Here is a 21253-nt window from a genome sequence, read left to right as displayed (position 1 = left end):
TCAAATCAAAAAGTCCTGCAACCTAGCAGTCCCAAATATCATCAAGCCAGACAAAGATTGATTTCACAACTTGGTGAAAAACAGATGACATTAAATTTATATGAGATACTGAAAAAAAGAATCTGGGGAAATTTGGTTTAATTTTTTCTTTTCCTTTTTGAAGATAACTGGGTTATTTGTAAGGATTTAGGAAAGTGAAGGATGACCTCCTGAACCACACTCCAGTCCAGATGGTGGCGGTAATGCTCCAAAAGTTGGTTGCCAACCGCCAATCAAAAATCATAAGAATAATAAGAATAATAATAATAAGAAGAAGAAGCCAGAGAACAGAAAGATTCATTATCAAAGCAGAATGGTACATACAAAGAATTTGAATCCTGAAATAGAAGAGAGAAAGAACAGCTGTAGACAATGACAACAAGCTTGACAGAATAAGGAAAAATATTTTACAAGATGATGATAAAACAACATTTTGTAGATTTGTGAGACATGTGAGGAAAACCTGTTTTTTTCTTTCATAAAACTAATACTAGTCACAAAATTAAGAAATATCAAATTTGAATGGCAGTACTCAAATGTGTGACTTTGACTGTAGTATCTTCACGTGATCCGTGGGGGCGATAGCGCGCCACAAACCGGTTCTTCAACCACAAGATAAACATAGAAGAAGCGTTAGACCTCAGGCTATCCGAGGTGACCCGTGATGAGAAAACAATCGTTTTGTAATGTTAAATTAGAAATGGACTACTGCAACAGAAAAGCTCCAACAAGCTCCCCCACGCTGCAGTATCTCTTTAATGTGGTTTTCCTCGCTAGTAGGTGCGTTTGGATGAACATGATTTAAACATAACCGCGAATAGTTGCTGCTCGTCAGGGCAAGATTATTCATTTTACGTGTAAATTATTCCAAATTGTGCTTAATTCTTTTTAAAAACGACTAGCTACAAAACCCACAATGCCTTCAAATAACTGGTCAGCTGGAGTCACGTTGAACATCGGGACCACGGAACACAACCACACGTAAAGGGATGTATCGTTATCGAGACAGCACCATCGACACGTGTAACAAGGCGCTTCCTGTGTGTCTCCCCCGCCCGCGGGCTCCACCGCTCGGTTCGGACACGCGGCTGTTAGGACGTCGTGGTCCTCCGGGTCCCGTGTGTCTCTGCGCCCGTCATGTCCCGCTCCGGTCGCAAGTACAAGACGCTGCAGCAGAGCGGCGGCGGCGGCGGCGGCTCTCCCCCCGGATGTGACCGGCTGCGGATGCCCCGGGCCCGCGTGCTGCTGCTCGGCCTCGTCGGGGTTCTGGTGTTCGCGGTGGTGCTCGGAGTCTACCTGTCAAACGACGTCCCCGAGGGACACGTGAGCCGCGTGCCCACCGCAGACCTCGTTAAAGACCGGGTGAGAGGGATGACGCCAACGGCTCTAAACCAAACTCTATCGTCGTGGCAGCTGGTATAAATTAGTGAAATGACTTCTGTTCGTGGGCTGTTGTGTGGACTTCTGTCCAGTTCCACTTTGTTTAAATGCAATACTTAATACTACTGGTCAAATTAGTAGACGATTAATTCATTAATCAATTCATCGTTTAAGTATTTACCAAATAACAAATGATTCCAAATGTTTTCATTCATTTATTTTCATGTTGTGTTCGTGTCTGATGTTCTTCCCCCCCAGAAAAGTCCTCCTACATAACATTTGCAAAAATCTATAAATAGGGAAATATTGTTCATGTCAAAAAAGTTGTAGCCCTTTTTAGCCCTTTGAGATCCGCCGAAAGGGCACTAAAAATAAAATGTTTTATTATTATTATTATAGAAGGGGAAGTTTCAAGTTTCCACATCACATTTAGCTATTGAATAATATTATTATATAGGACTTGGACCCACAAATCTAATCTAAAGAGAGCTCTGATAGTTACTATCCCTTCTCTTTGCCATTTGTTTAGTTTGCTGTGTCATTTTTTAAAATCAAATTTCTTCTTCTTGCTTGCAACGTCCTAACGTTTTCTTATTCATGATTTATTTTCATCTCGGGCCCATCCAGTTGTCCCACAAACCCAGCAAGTGCTCCCCGGCACAAGTCCGCCGCCTGGCCTCTCAGGTGGACGCTACCCGCCTGTGGGAGACCTACCTGAGGCCCATCCTGATAGAGCGGCTCCCAGGGACACCGGGTAGCTCGGCTGTTCAGCAGGTGTGCGCGTACTCCGTTTCCTCCTCCTCTTTTAAAAACATTTTCCTCGCTTGTCTTTAACCCTCCGTCCCTGCTCTGCTTCAGCACATCGCGTCCGCTCTGTCCGCGCTGTCCGCCGGCTGGGCCGTGGACTTGGACTCCTTCCGGTCCTCGACCCCTCGTGGCCAGGTCACCTTCACCAACATCATCGCCACACTGGATCCTTTGGCCCCGCGGCGGCTGCTCCTGGCCTGCCACTACGACTCCAAGGCCCTGCCTCCGGACCCCCGGGCCCCAGGGAAGGTGTTTCTGGGGGCCAGTGACTCGGCAGTGCCGTGTGCGATGATGCTGGAGCTCGTCACCGCTCTGAATGCCCAGCTTCTCTCATTCAAGCAGCAGGTCTGTGCTCAGTGCTCGTTTGTTACTTGTGTGTGCTGGTGTCCTGACGGTTGGTGCAGTGGTTGCACCTATGAGACCGTTTGACGGATCCGTCTCCTACTTCCTGTGATCTTTCCTTATACAAAGAGAACCGGAGATGCTCACAAGGGTGGCCGCTCTTGTTCTTCTTCTGACTCATTTGTTCTCTGTGGCTACAGAATAGGAAAATAATCGCTGACTCCAGCTCCTTGTTTTCTTTGCAGCAGTCATCTGTAAATAGCCTGCCGAGGTTTTGATTTATGTCGTTCCTGTTGGAATACACACTGCGACATCGCTGCAGAAAGAAAGAAACAGGCCTTCGACGCTGCTTTTTTTTCTAAAGTGCATTTCAATTTTTTTTCCTCCCCCTTCTCTCCTCAGAAGCTGCCAGTGTCTCTTCAGCTGGTGTTTTTTGACGGGGAGGAGGCGTTTGAAGAGTGGACGGACACAGACTCGCTGTACGGCTCCCGTCACCTGGCTGAGCGCATGGCCAACACGCCTCACCCTGCCGGCGCCACGCACGCCACCATGCTTCATGCTGTGGTGAGGAAACCCTCGTACTCGTCCTTCATGGTCGTCCTCGGATCAGGAATCAGAGAAACTCTAAATGATGTGTGAGCAGGAGGAAGTTAGCAGAATGCCTAAGCACATCCCATTTTAAACCTTATAGACAACATGTGTGCCATTTATGTATAAATTGACCGTCCTACTAAATCTAACAATTGAATCTGATTTAAACTTAACGGCACAAATCCAGTTGGGATCCCAAACGTCGTCTCCCCTCCCCTGTCATGTAACGGCTGTACGAAAGACTTTACACTTTCTCTCTAGGACCTTTTTGTGCTGCTAGACCTGCTCGGCAGTCCCAATCCACTCATTGCGAATCACTTTGATAACACGGCACGCTGGTTCGACCGTCTGATCGCTGCCGGTAAGTCGTGAGCCGGCACTGTCTGTTTTCATGAATATTTAAAATCCCATCTCGGTTTGTGTGCCCTAATTCTACCTTTGTCCCCCCCCCCCCCCCCCCCCTCTCGCTCTCAGAAAAGAGGCTTCATCGACAGGGTCTCTTGACGTCTCACCCATCAGAGCAGACGTATTTCCGGAAGGATGTGTACCTCGGCCCCGTGCAGGACGACCATATCCCCTTCCTTCACAAAGGTGTGTGATATAAACACTTGTTACATACTGCATGATGTAAGTATTTAACATGTGCTGCCAGTCATTGTCATTAGCTCCTCCATTTCCTGCCTCCCCCGTCTCCTATAGGTGTCCCTGTGCTACATGTCATCGCCACTCCCTTCCCACAGTTCTGGCACACGCTGGACGACACGGAGGAGAACGTGCACCGTCCCACCGTGGTCAACCTGACCAAGATCATGGCAGTCTTTCTGGCAGAATATCTTGGCTTCTGAAGACGAACCACTGACAAATATTGCGTGAACAGTGGTCACTTCTTTTTAACCCGTACTTGATTTGTAAATTAGGAATAATTGCTAAATGACCAGCGGAAATCTGACCCAAATGCACGAGTGGAGAAATGAACCAAACTGTTGTGTGATCAGTGTATTGGGATACCAACTAAAACTTTACCAAAGACTTGCGCCCTGCTGGGCCGACCAGACTGGTATCTTTTTACGCACGAGTTGGAGACTTCGGTCTAAATGTCTGAGGTTGGGATGTGTATGGATAGAGTCTGAATTAAAATGTGAATAGTTGTATGATGGAACCAGAGAAAAATATTTTTATTAATTTTATCGTTCATTCCAGTGAAAAATTGATACCCTTGAAATGCACTAATGTCTTCTTGAAGATGAGTGAAAGTCTCTCTGCTGTAAACACTGTCCTATATATATTTTGTGTCAGTGCAGGGATGCTATTAGAGTAGAAACCCAACAAATCTTAATTTGCACCATATAAAAGGTTTACTCAAAAGTTTGCAATAAAGATTTGAGTTTCTGTTGAAAATGTCATGCAATTTTGACAAAAAAACCCAAAATGTTACTTGCAAAGTGTTTTACTAACCAGAATAATGTACATTCTTAACATTGAAGAACTAAAGCCGTTTTTTTAATGTTAAACTAATCAAAAAGTAGATTGCAGTTACAAATGAAACATTTAAAAGGCATGCTCAATTGAGGCCTCTACACATGTAAAGTACAGGAGGTGGTGGGTGAGAAAGGGGTGGAGGTAGAGGGCGGTGGTGCAGCCGACGTGGGCTTCCTGGAGGTGAAAAGTCGTGGTCAGAGAAAGGATGGACTTCTGCCGAGGCTCCTCCAGAGCTGGGTACTCGGAAACTGAAAGAAGAAGAGATGAGCATCCGAAAATTGCAAGGCTTAATCCTTCATGTATTAATCGAACCACAAGAGGGTGCTGTACTTTGGGACGTAGTTGCATGATTTACAGATTTCTCTGGTTAGGATCTGATGTTCATGTTGCATAAGAAAAAACATTATTTGTACTTTCTCCAAACTGGAAGACAGCATTGAAAAGAAAAAAAATATCTTTAATAGAGCACTAATGTCCGTGCTTTGCATTTATCATTCTCAAAACAGTTTAGTTTATTAAAAGTTGTTTGTTTTTGTTTAGAAATATTTAATATTAGTATCTCAATTGGATCACCAGACAAGAGAAAATTATCTTTCTCCACGTGTTACTCTTTAGGTTATTTGAATTTGAATTGATTAATTCATTCAAATTCAGTCAAATATAAAGCTTCAAGACACAGGATAGTGGCAGACCTCGGCTGACTGACGGCCGGCAGAAAAATAAAGAGCGCACCAGTGTGCAGAAGGTTTTCTAGCATGTAGGAAAACTGAACTATGTTTGTTCTTTTTCTCTCCATTTAAGGACACACATTAGTTTACTACATCTTGATTTTCTCACTGGACAACTACTAAAATTGGACCAATCCCCAGAGAGACCTGCTGCCCCTTTACTGACCCGTTAACCTCTGAGGTTCGGTCCCTCTGTCTGCGGTTCTTGAACCAGTTGCTGACCTGCGTGGTCGTCAGGCCCGTGGCCCCCGCTAGCTCCCCCTTCTCCCGGGTGGAGGGATAAGCATTAAGGCGGTACCACTTGCGGAGCATATTCCGTGATTTTTCCTGTTGGATTATTAAATAAATAATGAATAATGAAACAAATCAAATACAGTACCCCTAAGTATGTACTATTTGAAGTAGCTTTTGCCATTCAACTTTATTCATGATGGATTGTGATTTATATTTTGAAGTCAAACGGCGGCCAAAGACCATTTAGTCCGTTTCCACCTTCACTTTCACCAACTTCAGATCAGATAAGGTGCTAAAATAGTATTATATATATATGTATTCTAAAATATTGTTGACAGGCATTTTCATCAGCAAAATATAATTCAAGTATCAAAAGGATATACACATAGATACGTAAATACCTTGAAACAGTAGCTGGTCTCCTCTCCGTCCCAGATGGTGTGTGGCAGAGGAAACTTCCTTCTCACACGATACTTCCCCACAGCTCCCAGCGGTCGGCCCCTCTGCCCCTCGGCCTCCACGTAGTGGGCCCTGAGCCACAGCTGCTGCAGGAGCGGGTGGCTGCGCGGAGAGAAGGGGAAGCCCTCCAGCAGTGTGTAGAGGCCAGTGAAGTGACCCTGGTGAAAGGCCACTGCGGCTTTAGCCTTGAGCACACTCTCCTGCTCCCCAGGGCAAGGAGAGGAGGAGGAGGAGGAGGAGAAGAGGGAAGGAAGAGGAGGCAGAGTGCGGAGGAAGCCCGCGAGGCGATCCATGCAACCGCTCTGCAGGAGGACCTCGCACACACAGGCCACTTGCTCCGGGGTGAAGATCATCGCTTGTGGACGCAGGATGGCCGCACTCAAAGTCCTGAGATGTGAGTTCAAGCCCGTATGAAGATATCCTCTAACGGCCCCTCTCAAGTCTGTACAGGAGCGAGCTGAAGCCTGCGTGGAGCATGGCGGCTTGTCTGTGGGTAAACCAGTGCATGTGCGTTTATCATCATGCACCAGCAGAATTGAATCACAGGTAACCCGAGAGCATCAGGGTTACAACAACACAGCGTACACCCCTCCTTCTCTTGTACAAACATACGCATGCACGCCCTCACAAACATTTGGGATTTCTATTGCACTGCCATTCACCCAGAGAGACTATGATGGTTTTGCAATGCAGAACACATTTGAATAGAATTTTCTTGTCAAATTAGAAGCATAACCCTCGGACAAATAGTTTTAGTGCAAACAATAATTGTCCGTTTCCAAACAGTCATAACAAAAGCCAAACCTTTTCTGTAAATGTAGTTTATTGCATTATTATGAAATATAAAAAATAGAATGCATTTGGATACAAAAACGAGAAAAAACAAGAATCTGACGGACACTAACGTTCCTTTCACAAATATCAAAAAGTCAATCGAAATACATTATCTTTGGTCAAATGTGGAGTCATATACAGATACAAATGCTCATATGCCCATTGAGGCTTTATTGTCAAAATACTTTGGAATAGTAGAAATGGCTCATGAACAAATGCAGGTTACCATATTTTACATATAGGAAACATTTCCCTTTACCCCTAACTATAGTATTAACTATTCATATAAATTTAATTTATATTCAAATTGATTTGTCGAAGCCACTCAACAATCTACTCAAAGGCCATTAGGAGCAAATAGCCTGAAAATGTATTATTGGGGGGGGGGGTGACCTAATGGATTGCCATCAAAATGACTTGAATACATGCTGCTAAGATTTTAGAACCTCAGTTTGCACCACGATGTGATTTTCCAAGTCAAAATGAATATCATTTCCTATCTGCATCTTCTCACAAGGACTCGCTTTCTTACTGATTGATACATGCTTTAAATAGACTAAATGCACAAAAAGACAAACAACAAAAAGAAAACAACACAAAGGCCATTATTGTAACTGGATGCGACACTGAAGTGTATTTTGGTGTACCATAATTGGACGGTCTGACCGCTACCTGTGTGTTATGACAGTGGACAGCTAAACCATGATGAGCATTTTTAGGGTTTAATTCCCGATGATTAATAGTCCAATTAGGAAAAACATATAAAAGCGCTTTTGGAAGAGAATATGAATCCAACCACTGTAATAACAATACAGCAGCGCCTTAAACATTCCTTGAATGAAAGGTGCAAAATATACAAATAAAGGATATTGGGGTATATCTATGCAACCAAAAGTGTCACATTATATTTCACTGGCGATCAAACAAGACAAGCAAATTAAAAATAGGCCACAACTTGAATCCTAAAATTTGGTTGTATAGCACATGTGATAAACGGTGTACAAGGTCAAAACATTTCATATCAAAAACATCAAACCTCTAAACTTCAAAATAAGGCACTTATCGATAATAACAAATTAAAGATTTTAGATGCATTTGACAACAAATATCACAAAGTGGGATCACAGCAAATGCTTTGGTGTCATGCTTCATTTAAAAGTTCAGTATTTAAAAAGCTTTTTCTCATCTCCCAAGAGTTCTGGCTTATCAACTAAGCCATTGTGTCACAAAGAGTCCTTTAAAGAACTAAACATGCATTGCATAGAGTATAGACCCTTTTATTCCCTGTGTTACACTTTTACTAACGGAGAGCAGCATTCTCACTTAAACTGCAGAAAGTCCACCGATTGAATCCTTTTTCAGCCCAGACTTTAGTAACCTGTAGTAACAAAATACTGCTGCATCGCCCCTGACGCTATGAGGTACTTATGGTTTCCCATAAAAACCCTAACGACCAAGCTACGATTCTGTTTGTGAAGAGCATAATCTTCATTACATTCCTGGAGTGTTTCCTGGTAGATGACGTCCTGAATCTCTGCGCTCTGAACAGACATTCAACTATTTCTAGATCCAATGCCTTTGCCAGACCGTCTGGTGTTCAATTACTCCGGTCGATCCACATAGAGCGTCTTTTAAGGCCAGCAAAAAAAACCACACAAGTCATCTTTCCCAAGTACAGCTGAACTTGGTCTGAAGAAGCGCTGACGCCTTGCATAGGACAGTCTTTTCCTTTCTTTTTTATAACACCACGACTTGTAACTGGGCCAGGCGATCTGATCTGTGTTAGTTCTTCTTTCTGCATCTGATAATGTAAGGCACGTACAGATTTTTAGTAAAACAAAAAAGAAAAACAACAACTCTGAAACGCATGAGAAGCTGTCATACAACCCGTCCACGTGAAATAGAGCTGCAGAGTGTGAATAACTAACTTGCCTCCTTGAGGTTGGACATGGAGGGCTATCATCTGTCAGGCGGCACAGTCTGCGACCTACAGCGTCGCGTCACTGTTTTTTTCTGGGGACGACGGCCAGGGTTAGAGGACTACAACCCGAGCGCATCGTCCACGGGGACGGACTGGAGCTGAGTGAGAATCTTGGAGTCGCCGTCCAGCTCCTCCGGATTGCCGAGTGCCGAGCCGGCGTCCGCGTCCCGCTCCGGCGAGGGGCTCCCCAGAAGCAGCGCCTCGCCTCCGGGGAGGCCTAACAAAGCCGGGTCCACAGTTAGGTCCCCCTTGGCGCGGGCATCGAACAGAGTTAGACTCGCCGAAGCGGAGAGGGGAACGGGACTCCAGGCCGGCTGGGTGCCGGGTGTCCCCCCACTGTACACGGGGCTGAGGGTGAGCAGGCTCTCTGGAGTCAGCGCGTTCGGGGTCATAGGGGCGATCGAATGGTCCAGCGAGAGAGGGGAGGGGACGGCGGGGATCCCCGTCTCCGGAGCGCAGTACGCCGGAGACGTGTTGATCAAGTTCAGGGGGGAGGACGCGAGGCCGCCGGCGCTCGGCCCCGAGGGGCTCGAGACCACGGGCGGGGCGGAGGAGGTGAGGAGGTGACTCAGTCCGTTGGTGGAGACGGGCGGAGCCTCGAAGACCGGCTTCAAACCGGCGAGCTGGATGCCTGCTGGGATGGTGAGAATCAGCTTGCCTTGCTGGACGCTCAGGTAGGGGCTCCCACCCAGGAGGAGGTTACCTACGGTGGAGACAAATGACAAAGCAGAGATGGAAATCAAGACCATTGTAACGTGAGACATGAGATGAGATGTAGCGTGGTGGCAATACTTTCTTTTGGAGACCAGTACTTACATTATACTACATTATTACATATGTTTAGATAATAGACTATAACAATAGAATACGGTTGTTATAATAATGTTATGCATAAATATGCCTGCTGTACACTTGACACAGTATTCCATTGGTAGAGAAAGTTTTGGAGACTATTCTGACAGTAATCATTGCATTAGACTGTTTAGGTTTGGCTGAATACATGCGTAGGTATTTGAGCAAACAAGTAACATTGGCCAAACATACTTTCAAGCACATTTTTGTTTGCTTCAATCGTTTTATTGGCCAAATGTTTATTTATCGATAAATCACCCAATTACTAAAGACTATTGTTAGTCCCAGTAGTTCTTTAACAAGTGATTTAGCAATGACTTATATCCAGTGATTCTGCATCGGAGTCTGAGGATCAATCAAAAAACATTAATATCCCAGAACTCAAATTTGTGTCATCTTAGTTGTTTTCATCTGTACCAACAATACTAAGTTTAATATTGTAAATGATCCCCCGCCAATTGTGGTGAAAGTGTATCAAGATACTGAATCAATTATCGAAAACCATTTCGGTGGACTAATCCTTTCAGCTCTGCTTGCTACATTCAAACTGAATTATCAAATGAACTCTGTGTACCTGGAGGAGCAGACGGCAGCTGAATGATCCCAGAGTTGAGGAGCTGCATGCCAGGGGCCCCAATGGTTTGGGGACCCACACTCTGAATGGGTCTCAACTGGTTAATTCGGAGAGGAGCCTGTGAGACCCCTGCGGGGGACGAGGTCAGGACCTGTAAGGGCACTCCAGCAGAGGACATGGAGAGCGAAGGACTGGCTGGCACCACTTGCGGGAAAGACATGCTGGACGAAGTTTGGATGGAGGAGACGGGCACCAGCTGAGGCATGGACAGCGGGACCAACTGCGCCGGTGTGTTGCCTTTGTTCTGGGGCACGGAGACCACTTGTGTCGGGGATGAGATGGAAACGACCTGTGGGACCTGGATTTTACTGGGTGTGGAGTTTGTGCCTTGGTCCCCCGGCTGGTGCGCCGTTCGCTGCAGGAGCTGGTGGTTGTTGAGCTGCGAGATCGAGAAAATAGTCGTAGCACCTTCAGGCAAAGTTGTTGAGGAATTCTGCAGCTGTTGCACCAGTCTAGTGCTTGTGTTCGCCGTCTGGCTTTGGAACTGGGGCGCAGACGAGGCGAGGGGGGACAGCGGGACCAACTGAGGACATTGGGATACCTGGGCCCCGGAGGAGTGCTGGACCAGCTGGGAGACTGGCACGCCCTGGATGGAAGGCACAACCTGGGGCAGGGAGAAGACCTGAGGGGTGGAGTTACTGGAGGGGACGACCGAGCTCGAAGGGTTTAAGTGAGAGCCAGCAGTGGCGAATACAACGTACTCCCCGCATGGACCGGAGAGCGGCGCAGAAGCACCGGAGAGTAACACGCCCGCAGGTGACATGGAGGCCGGGAGGGCGAGCGACCCCTGGCACTGGGCGTTTTGTGTTAAGACGAGCGAGGAGAGCGCGGTTGGGGAGGACAGAGTCGGCGAGGAAGGGGACAGAGATGAAGACGGAGATACCGTCCGGCCCTCTGATCCGGGGACACTGATGTAATCCGCCGCATTGCCGCCTGTTCCGGTCGGCTGGGGAGGCGAGATGACGGACGGGGGGTTCGAGGCCGGCGGAAGGGCGCTCGACTTGGCCTCCACGCCCGGAAGCTCCTGCGGTGCCATAGAAAGTGCTTGCTGCTGCCCAGCGATACCAGGCTTGGTTCTTACCTGAGCCCCGTTCAGTATCAACGGAGAGTTGGCCGCAACGGGGCTCAGCGTGACTGTCTGGCAGTCGGCCAAGCTCAGCCCATTGATAATGACCCCGGCGCCGGTACCGGAGAGCAGGGAATTTCCGTTGAGGAGTAACGACGGAGGCGCGGTGAGGAAGCCGCCGGAGCCGTTGAGGATGAGCTGGCCCCCCGCGCTGCAGGGGAGGGCAGAGAGGGAGATGATGGAAGCCGTGGAGCCGGCGGCCTCCTCTGGTTTATCCGGGGTGTCGTCCATGAGGCTCGCCTCGTCCTCCGTGCTGTGGTTCCCGTCGGACTCACTGGAAAAAGGGGGGGGAACAAGGGTTAGGCAAAAGGGAAATGTGGGTGTGGGTGATAAATAATAAAGCCTTTAGAGGGTTTGGCGTGCGTTGGTGTGCTCAACGAGAACACCTTTACGCAAGCTGTCGCTAATTTTATGACGTTAGGTCGGGGGTGTCAAACTCATTTGCAATTCAATATTTTGGACTTTTCCCCTGAAAGATGAAATGACTCTGATACTTTCAGGCTATTCGGAGGGATGTGACGTTAATAACGTTTGCAAGACCTCTGTCATGTTCTAATTTAAACGCAACATCTTCCGAAAAAATACACAATATATATTTGCAGACGGTTAGATTCTAATTAATGATAAAGTGTTGACGTGTGCCAGCCTGTGTGTTATAGAAGAAATGTTTCTGTGGTTAATTGATGTAAATCGGTACCAACCATTTAATTACTTTTATTTCCTAATCATCGTTCACATCTTGTGTACGAACCTGGCCATATTTTAAGTGGATCGGTAAAACTCCTCCTTGCAGACATTAGGAATTGTGTATTGCCCTAATATGTCAGACATACGTGGATTTTGACTTGGCGGTAGGTGCTTTGACGGCAGACAGTACGATGGACAACAAACAGTTGATGGAAACCAGAGACCAGATTCCAAGAAACTCTTTGAAGGCGTCTACATGGAAAATGTGTTACAATGTGAAGCAGCCTGCACCATTTGTTTATTCTGCAGGAACAACCAACAGTATGTGAGCCGGAGTCATCCAGAGAGGCTCATTTCTATCTCCTGTCCCCGGACAGATGTTTTTTTTTGTAAGGCATACCGATTGTTAGTCTTGCCAGACCACCACAACCCCTCTGATAAGATAAGCCTGCAGTATCTCTCTCATCTCCTCCCACCGACATGGCGAAGTAATGACCTCACTTCTCTGGTTGAAACCAGGGCCGGGTCTAGACAGGCATGTATGAGGGGGCATTGTGCTTAGTAGATTTAGTTTGAGGGGGCACAACATTTATTTGAGGGGGGCCGGCCCCCTCTTGCCCCTGCCTAGACCCGGCCCTGGTTGAAACGTGCTCTCTAACCTTGCTCACCCTGCAGGCTCCTCGCCAGCGGTGCAGGTTTTTTTTTTTAGGGAAACTTGAGCCATGGTGCGGCGCCTGGATCTCACATTTCATAACAAAGCAACATGCTCCTCTCAGAGCTTTTCGCTGTCAACGGGACAGCTCGCCTGTCCACCTTCTTCCGTCATGCAATGCTACGTTTAGTGGCTACGTTAGTTTCTTTCTCCGGAGCTTCACGTGCACACATACACACGCGCGCGCGTTCCACGCGGCACTGTGCATTGCCTGTGTCTCTTTGTTTACCGGGAAGGTTCGCTCTGGTGGTTTCGGTTTTAAACAACGCCATAAAACACGATACAAAGTCGCGAGCCGCCCTCAAATAATCCACGAACCGACGTCCGCTGGATGCAACTTTTTGACCCCCCCCCCGTCCACCCCAAACTTGATCTGCAGCGAGTAGACGCATGCAACAAATGTGTTGTTGGTCTTGCCTTTTGCTGTTGGTCCCGGACGGGGTCCTGTCCCTCTGCCTGCGGTTCTTGAACCAGTTGCTGACCTGCGTGAGGGACAGTCCGGTGACTTTGGCCAGGTTCTTCTTCTCGTCCGGAGTCGGGTACCTGTTGCTCTTGTAGCAATCTTTCAAGGCGTTCCGAGATTTCTCCTTGAAGCAGTACACCGTCTCCTCTCCGTCCCAGATGGTTTTGGGCAAGGGGAACTTCTTCCTGAGCCGGTACTTGTCCACTGCGCCCAGGCTGCGGCCGCGGGACCGCTCCGCCTCCTTGTAGCGGGCTCTCAGGTACAGGTCCTGCAGGAACCCATGGTTAGACGGGTGAAAGTCGTGGCTCTCCAGGATGGCGTACAGCTCCTTGAATTCGTCCCGGTGGAAGGCCACCAGTGCCTGGGCCTTCAGCAGGGTCTCGTTGCCACGTAGCAGCTCGGACGGAGGAGGTATGGTGGATAGAAATCTCCACAGGCGATCCACATTGCCCGCCTGCAAAAGGGCCTCGCAGAGGCATGATACTTGGTCGGTGGAAAAACTCAAAGCCGACTTTTGGAAACTTTGGAGTAATTGTTCCGAAATTTGCACCGGATCCTCCTCTTCTTTGGACTCCGTTGCCGATGGCTCTTCTGGACTGTTCTCGGATTGTTCTGTAGACTCCAAAGACAAGGAAGCCATTTTTACTTTAACTTTTTTTTTTTCCTCCCGCAGTTCCTTCTCTCTCCCCCTCCCTCCCTCCCTCCCTCTCTCCCATTCTCCGCCAGTCGACCAAACCTCGAACGTGCCTGCAGGCTACCCGCGGCCACGCCCCTTTTGTAACCCGTAATGTAGCTTCTTTGTTTCAAAAGTACGTGGCTCAACCGTAATGACAGAGGGTTATTTACATCACCCTGGATCTCTGTAACAATGAATATTATTTTCCAGCTCCAGCACTTACAAACGTCTTTTTTTTTACTTCACATTGACGCTGCTCACGTGTGTGTTGTGTCCATGACGGTAATAACATTACTACAGTTATTACTGCATCTACTACTACATTTCTAGTAGTATTAACCTGACGTACCTGAAATAATGTAGAGTGTTCGGGATCTTCACATTAAACAGTATAATGAATACATACCATTATATGAAGACAGTGTATTACATCTTATTGGCTTCAAATGGTGGAATGAGCTTGAATGCTCTTATTGTTATTCCTTTTGGATAAACGCGTCAGCTGAATGAAAAATGTAAATGTGGCTATGCAGGCACGTTGGAATCGCCACATTTACGTTTGATCATGTGCTCCTAAGTTTCCAGCTGGATCACAGGGTTTGAAGTGCTTGAGGATTCCAAAGGTAAATACTGTCAAAACACACAAGTCTAAACTAACACATTTGTGATGTGCTTATTGTTTAGACTGTTTAAACCCTGTCTCTGCAGCACAGTAACAACATAGATAACATAATTCAATAATGTCACTAATAAACATTTAAACATGCTTATTAAGAAAAGAGCATCCTGAAACATCCATTTCGCTGCCCTCAATGCGTAAATTCCTTACGCCACTGAATATTTGAAACTGAAGCTCTGATTCTCTCTTTGTCAGATAAATTGATTGTAGGTAAATTCAGAAAATGCATGTTTTACCTAAATTTGATTACATATCATTATGATACAAACAAAAAGCTTTATATGCAAGACACCCTTAACCTGACAGTAATTCCCAACTGTGTGCACAAGTCATGCACAAGACAGGTTTGTCTTCAAGAGTAACAATAGGAATGTAAATGTTCACCATGGGACTGTGGGCTTGGCTGGGCTGGGCTCCCCTCTGCTCATCCCAGTAAAGTGTTTGGTTGCAGCTCTCAGATTTCATTCATCTTCTCTTTTCTGCCCACATGCCCTTGTCTATTATCTCTGTTCATTGAATACTTTGGTCCACTGAAATATAACCATGAATAAAGAAAGGGCGTGTTTCCAGGCAAGTACATTGTTTCCTAAATATCAAAAATCAAACTGAACCAGGACAAAATTACACATTCGGAACATATAATCAAAGCATTCACAAATGGATGCAAACTGATGAATCACCATTGACATTGTGGTAATATGATTCAGTATATACATTACACGTGATATACTGTATTCTATGCATCAATGACATGTGTGAAATGAGCACTTAGAGCAGATTGACTACACCGAAGCCAGGATGGTAATGACCTCAACATGGCGTGGTTGTGCAAGTCATATTTGAGCCACGCTGCTTATTAGGTCACAACCTTGTCAGCCTAATACACATTACGGTGTAATGTAACAAGTGAAGCAATAGTTCACATGAAAATAAACTTTATTCAGGCTTTGGTCATCATACTTTTAACTAGTGAACAGCGCCCCCGTGCGGTCGATTCAATTGTAATATTCTCTTTTGTCCGATGATTGGTTTTCAATCGTGTCCATCTACCGATGAGTAGGCGGAAACAGAGACCTTTACTTCTGCATCCGTAATGCTATTGGTTGATTTGATCCGTATCTAATGTAATTGGTGCTTTTCCTGTATGTGGGCGGGGATGAACGTTCCAGCGCTTGGCGTAACAAATATTAAAACATGCAGCATGCAGTTGATGCCACCTGGGCTTGAACCATCTCATTATTTTTTAACGCAATGGTGTTATGCTGCAATGTATTACAATGACGAAGCTAAGCTTGGAGAAGCAAACAATTCAAAATGGGTCACGGTTTCCTGTCATACGACCCACAGAAATGTGGGACAAACGTTAACTCCCGGTATTGCTTCACGTGAATGAACGTATCTCAGACCGTAATGTAGATAGTAAGAATATGCGAAATATAATGTCTTTCTTTTATGTTACGCTTATCTGAAAATTGTCCATTGGATCATATGCTGTTCATCAAATGCTGGGGCATAACCGCAGACAGTGTGTCAGAGGGGCGGGGCTTATATTAGAAAACAACGCGCGAGTCGTTGGTCCCCGTTGTGGTCACGTGCTTTCCGTAGCTGTCCAGCGAGGTTTCTGAACATCTTGCTGCGACTCGTCCGAGTAGAAGGGTGCGTATTCTCTCCGGTAATCCCCTTCGATCGAATAGTAATTACGTGTAACGTTCTTTTGCGAGTTAGTGTGGCAGCGTTGCCGTCCAGCCGATAGTGTTTACTGTTACTAAGGTGACTCAGCTGTTGTTAGCCACCCATACAGCTAACTAACAGTGACGCAGCCTGTAGCTAGCTAACGTTTATCTAAACCAACCAGCTAGCTAGCTAAACTTAATTAACGGGTAGTACTTTTCTTAGTGAAAATAAGTGTTTAAATGGGAAACGGCTAACGTCAAATATGTAACGTTACTTGAAAGTTAACGTTAGCTAACGTTAGTGGTCTTTATATGGGTATTCATAGCTCTTTTTATGAAATTGCAATAAATTAAATTCCCCGTTCAAACTCAAGTCACTGTGTAAAGCATATTCGCAACCATGAAGTAGGATGACACTATTACCTAGTTACAAGCGTTACATTTCTGTTAAACTGTCAGTTTCACTGCTATTGGCTAATATGTCACATTGTGCCTATTGTTTTCAGAACTTGCTCATACAGCCAGCATCATGGAAGGCGAAATAACAATAGTTTCCAACCCCACGGTGAATGTGCGCTTAACGAACACCATCTCATCCTTTGAGTCGATGCGCAGGTTCAATAGAGGGATCACTATAGCAGAACTAAAGGTGCGGCTCAGTGGATCAAACAGTATACTGCTCAAAAGATGCATTGGCTCTATTCTAATGTACTCATTTTGGTTGTATTGTAAATAGGGGAAATTGGAGATGATTGTGGGAGCATCTCCCTCCAGCATGGAGCTGGAGTTGTTCAGTGTCTCTGACATATTCCTGCAGAAGATGGACGACAATGAAGCTTTGTTGGGTTCCTATCCTGTGGATGATAACTGCAAAATACATGTATGTATCTCCTCGGTTCTCAAGGCTCTTTTTAAAATTGAGGTATATGAAAAGAAACATGTTTTCAAATCAGTCTTTGGATCCAAACCAAAGCCTTCCTGCAGCAAAGAAAAACATCTCTTCAGTTAAAATACTATGTAGTTAGTAGAAATTCATGTTTCCCTGAGACATGTGCCTGGAAACCTTTCATTGTCCAAATGTTGGAGTAAATTATGCAAACAGATGAATAACTCAGTAATTCAAAAATAAGTAGTTATGATTAGTAATACTTAAATGTTTTATCCTGGGTTGACGGAGATAAAAAGATAACTATTACCTACTTCTTTGAAGCTTAGGCGATTTGCAGTTATTGGCTAAAACATGCAGAACTACTGGAGTGGACTTTTTTAAAAGAAGCTGTTTTTTTCTGATCCTGAATCACAGGTTATTGACAAAAGTGGTCAAATTAGCGAGTTCACTGATGTTTCCAAGGTGGAGAAGTTTGAACTCCCAGATGAAGCCTATGAGAAGAGAACAGGTATGGCCTGACACAGTCCAGCTTGTGTTCAATTCATAATTTTCAAAGCATACTTTTGTTTTTGCAGATTAATGGATCCAGACAATAATTTATAATGCAAAGCAATCACTAATGATAATTGATTGTTGGACCAAAAAGAGACAATACCTCCATTATACAATGCATAAGTTTCTTTCAAATTTAAAAATAAAAATGATATGTTAACCATTAATTAATAAATATATATTCCGATCCTATTTGATGTACACTCTGCAGCAACCAGTCTGTAATTTGCTGTGTTTTTCTAAAATCTAACTTTCTTTACTTCAGATTCAGCAAGGTCATTCATGAAGAAACATGGTGTTGGTCAGTTCAACGAGGAAGAAAAGGCCAAGAAGAGAGCTGAGAATGCTGCCCGGAGGGATGAAGAGAAGGCTGCTGCTGATGCTCTCTCTGTTGGTAGCAGGTGTAAGGTGCAGGTCCCTGAGCAACCCACGAAGCTTGGCACAGTCATGTATGTTGGTAAGTGTGGACAAACCTAAGCTGGTTTGCTTACTTTAAGACTGGTTTAGGTTTAAGTCCTGCTCGACTGAGGATTTTCTATTGAAAAGAGCTGCCTTTGTAGCTATTTGTGATTCATGAAATTGAAATGGAGCTGTTCTTCTATGGTGCCTTCCTAGTTTTATGCCGAGTCAAAACACTTTTGCTCTAGACACCCCTTTACACCTATTCATACAGTGATGGCCGAGGCTACCATGCAAGGTACCACTATCCCATCGGGACTGCCTAATTATTCTTAACCACTCATACACCAAAGTCCCAGATTTGAGGAAAACTAGGGGGAGGAATGGTAGTGTCCTCCGATGAGAATAAAAGCATCCTCAATATTTAATTTTGAAACAATTATGCTTGAGTGATTAGCCACCATGTCTTACAATCTCCAAAACCTAGATTGAGAGCAATTGGATTGGTTAGTTCACTTTGCTGAGTGAAAAAAAAATCATCTACCATCTGTTTTTGTTGTCCCGTCTTTTGCAGGTACCACAGATTTTAAGCCAGGCTACTGGGTTGGTGTGAAGTACGATGAGCCACTGGGAAAGCACGATGGAAGGTAAAGCCGGAAACATTTTTGTTGATTTATAACAATGCACAATGTTAGTCTTTTGTATTTGACCCCATGTTTTATTTAATTGTTTCCACAGTGTTGCCGGGAAGAGATACTTTGAATGCGAGAACAAATATGGTGGATTTGTAAAGCCCTTGAGTGTGACTGTGGGAGACTTCCCTGAGGAGACTTACGATTTAGATGAAATGTAGCACTGTTGTGTGACAAAATGGGATTTTCTTTCTTCCTTTCCCCCCAGAAATTTCAGCTTCATCACCAACCAGGGATTGTCATTGTAATTTAAATTGTTTAGTTCTACTCTCAATGATATAATCTAATGATCAGAGAGTTCTTTTGGTTTTGGTTGCCTTTCGTTAACGCTGAGGACACCTGGTGGATGTGAATGTCCGGTTTCACATCTCCGTGTGATGAACACAACAATAATAGTTTAGGATATTTACAATAACGAGGTTTGATAATGGAGGTGTTTAGTTGCATGTAAGCCTTCATACTAACGGTTTTATGTGGTTTGTCTTATAATATACTTCTGTTTCATTTAGTTTACTTGATAGTTATTGCTTCCATACATTCTCACTGTGTCAGTTGTATATGTAATCGTAAAGTCAATATCGACAGTTTAGATAACAATTAACAATCAATTTCTCCCTAGTTTGTATCAGTTTGTTCAAAGATTATTGAATAAAACTAGTGTTGATACAGTTTAAGGATTTTTTAAAGACTAATTTGCTGAATTAACTGTCAATAAAAAAAAAAAACCTAAATTACCTTTTAAAAATGAAAACAAAATACCTTGTATTCCAGACAAACATGATCTCACCTAAAATTTTACATTTGGGTGAAGCTGGACAAAAATCTTCTGATCAAAGTCAGTGCTTAATGCTTAGACTTATACCACCATATTTAGCTAATGTTTGACAGACAGTAGAAGAAAAAGTAAAAGAAATATATCCACCAAGAATTGCCTCTAGTCCACAGTGCAACAAAGCTGTTTGGAGCTATATATATCGGTTCAAGCCAGCAATTGGAACATGAAAGTAGGCAACAATGGATATTTCTACTTTTTATTTTCTTTTTGCTTGTACTGTGTGAAACCCAATTTCTATGTTTCCAAGTGGAAGTAATTTGTAATTCTCTGGCTGAATTCTTGTTAAAAATTAAATTGTTTGCAGTTGAATGTATCCTGCTGATATTAAACCACCAGGATTGTTTTGTCTATTTGAAATAATTAGGACTCAGTCATGTAATTATTACATTTAAATGTGATTGAGAAAATCCAGTCAATGTCCTCATTATAGCATTGTGCAGTAAATTGAAAATCACCTGTAAAATACTGCTGGTACATTTTCTAAAATGTTGTTAAGTTGAATGCCAAATTCCCAGAAGTCCTTTGAAGACAATGAACCCATCAATTAAAATTACACAAGATGTTTGTTTGAAACAAGTGAGCTATTTTAAGTTCCTTCATGATTTTTTCTGTCCTATAGTTCTTTCTGTTTGTGTCCATTCATCATTCATTCATCTTATAGTATTTGTTGTTCCCAGCGGTTGGCTTGAGTAATTGTCATGTAGCTTAAGCACACCTGTTTACGATTGTTTCTAAAATGTTTTCGCAATGTATAATTTGTATATTTTGATTAAATAACAGGTTGACTGTCAAAGAAATATTCTAAACAAGCAAACACCACAAAGGATCTCTCTGTTAAAATCACCACAACACTCCTTTGAATGAATATATCTTGATTATGCTTTGTTTCATGTTACTGATCCAATATTGTGACACTATTGCAACCTGCAACATGGATTTTTATCATTTGAAGTTCACAGTAGAGAAATAGATGAATTTTTCTTGTGGCTTTCAATGCAATGCAATTACTTTTTTTAAAGACATTTTTTTCTTCTCAAAGGTGCCAAAAGGTAATGCATATTAATAAAATGATTTGCCAGTACTGGAGCGTATTATTGTGTTATGTCTTATATATATGTCTTTTACAGATTTTCACACCGAGGTTAACTAAAAACCTTGAACAAAAAAACATTATCTAATTATTTTGTTATATTACTTGATATTTTGGAAAATTAATCACATTGGATGCTGCATATAACACAACAGGACAGGGTCCTATGGTGACTACAATGTTCACAGTATGACCCTCAACGTATACTTTGAATATCAAAAGTTAAAACAACTCATGAAGAATGGCCATCGAGAGTTCGAACATTTTTACTGATGAAAAACATATGCAGCCTTTAAGGTTTTAGTTGGTTGGCTGAGGTTTAATACTGGTTGGTGTTTAAAATGCAGTATTTTCCCCTGGACACCAGCATAGAGCAGCAGTTTATTTTTTAAGGAAGCTTATATTTTACTAAGTTTGGAC

At 44.1% G+C, this 21253-nt stretch overlaps 4 protein-coding genes across 7 annotated transcripts; 2 read left to right on the top strand and 2 right to left on the bottom strand.

The window, feature by feature from the left end:
* The first annotated feature begins 643 nt into the window (after positions 1–643).
* Positions 644–4583, top strand: qpctla (glutaminyl-peptide cyclotransferase-like a). 3 transcript variants are annotated; one of them, XM_037460801.2, is made up of 8 exons: positions 644–819; positions 942–1455; positions 2047–2193; positions 2278–2571; positions 2971–3132; positions 3421–3520; positions 3634–3750; positions 3859–4583. In XM_037460801.2, the coding sequence occupies exons 2-8, from the start codon at positions 1177–1179 to the stop codon at positions 4002–4004; spliced, it is 1245 nt and encodes a 414-aa protein (XP_037316698.2). In that variant the 5' UTR covers positions 644–819; positions 942–1176; the 3' UTR covers positions 4005–4583. The 3 variants fall into 3 exon arrangements, with proteins under 3 accessions (XP_037316698.2, XP_037316706.2, XP_037316688.2); XM_037460809.2 differs by having other exon boundaries at positions 644–1401; XM_037460791.2 differs by having other exon boundaries at positions 644–1455.
* A 110-nt stretch (positions 4584–4693) lies between these two features.
* Positions 4694–7142, bottom strand: six9 (SIX homeobox 9). Its single transcript, XM_037460821.2, has 4 exons — positions 7130–7142; positions 6002–6414; positions 5533–5693; positions 4694–4886 (listed from the first exon to the last, which is right to left on the bottom strand). The coding sequence occupies exons 1-4, from the start codon at positions 7140–7142 to the stop codon at positions 4721–4723; spliced, it is 753 nt and encodes a 250-aa protein (XP_037316718.2). The 3' UTR covers positions 4694–4720.
* six5 (SIX homeobox 5) lies at positions 6879–14019 on the bottom strand. Its single transcript, XM_037460778.2, has 3 exons — positions 13303–14019; positions 10301–11760; positions 6879–9577 (listed from the first exon to the last, which is right to left on the bottom strand). The coding sequence occupies exons 1-3, from the start codon at positions 13986–13988 to the stop codon at positions 8934–8936; spliced, it is 2790 nt and encodes a 929-aa protein (XP_037316675.2). The 5' UTR covers positions 13989–14019; the 3' UTR covers positions 6879–8933.
* A 2195-nt stretch (positions 14020–16214) lies between these two features.
* Positions 16215–20824, top strand: tbcb (tubulin folding cofactor B). Of its 2 annotated transcripts, none has more exons than XM_037469815.2 (7): positions 16215–16359; positions 16883–17025; positions 17113–17256; positions 17680–17773; positions 18083–18274; positions 18791–18863; positions 18955–20824. In XM_037469815.2, the coding sequence occupies exons 2-7, from the start codon at positions 16906–16908 to the stop codon at positions 19067–19069; spliced, it is 738 nt and encodes a 245-aa protein (XP_037325712.1). In that variant the 5' UTR covers positions 16215–16359; positions 16883–16905; the 3' UTR covers positions 19070–20824. The 2 variants fall into 2 exon arrangements, with proteins under 2 accessions (XP_037325712.1, XP_037325721.1); XM_037469824.2 differs by having other exon boundaries at positions 16253–16375.
* Positions 20825–21253: the final 429 nt, after the last annotated feature.

The sequence above is a fragment of the Pungitius pungitius genome, chromosome 3 (genome assembly GCF_949316345.1).
Source record: "Pungitius pungitius chromosome 3, fPunPun2.1, whole genome shotgun sequence".
Lineage (NCBI taxonomy): Eukaryota > Metazoa > Chordata > Actinopteri > Perciformes > Gasterosteidae > Pungitius > Pungitius pungitius.
The sequence above is the reverse complement of the archived record's forward strand: the minus strand, read 5'-3'. Positions and strand labels throughout refer to the sequence as shown.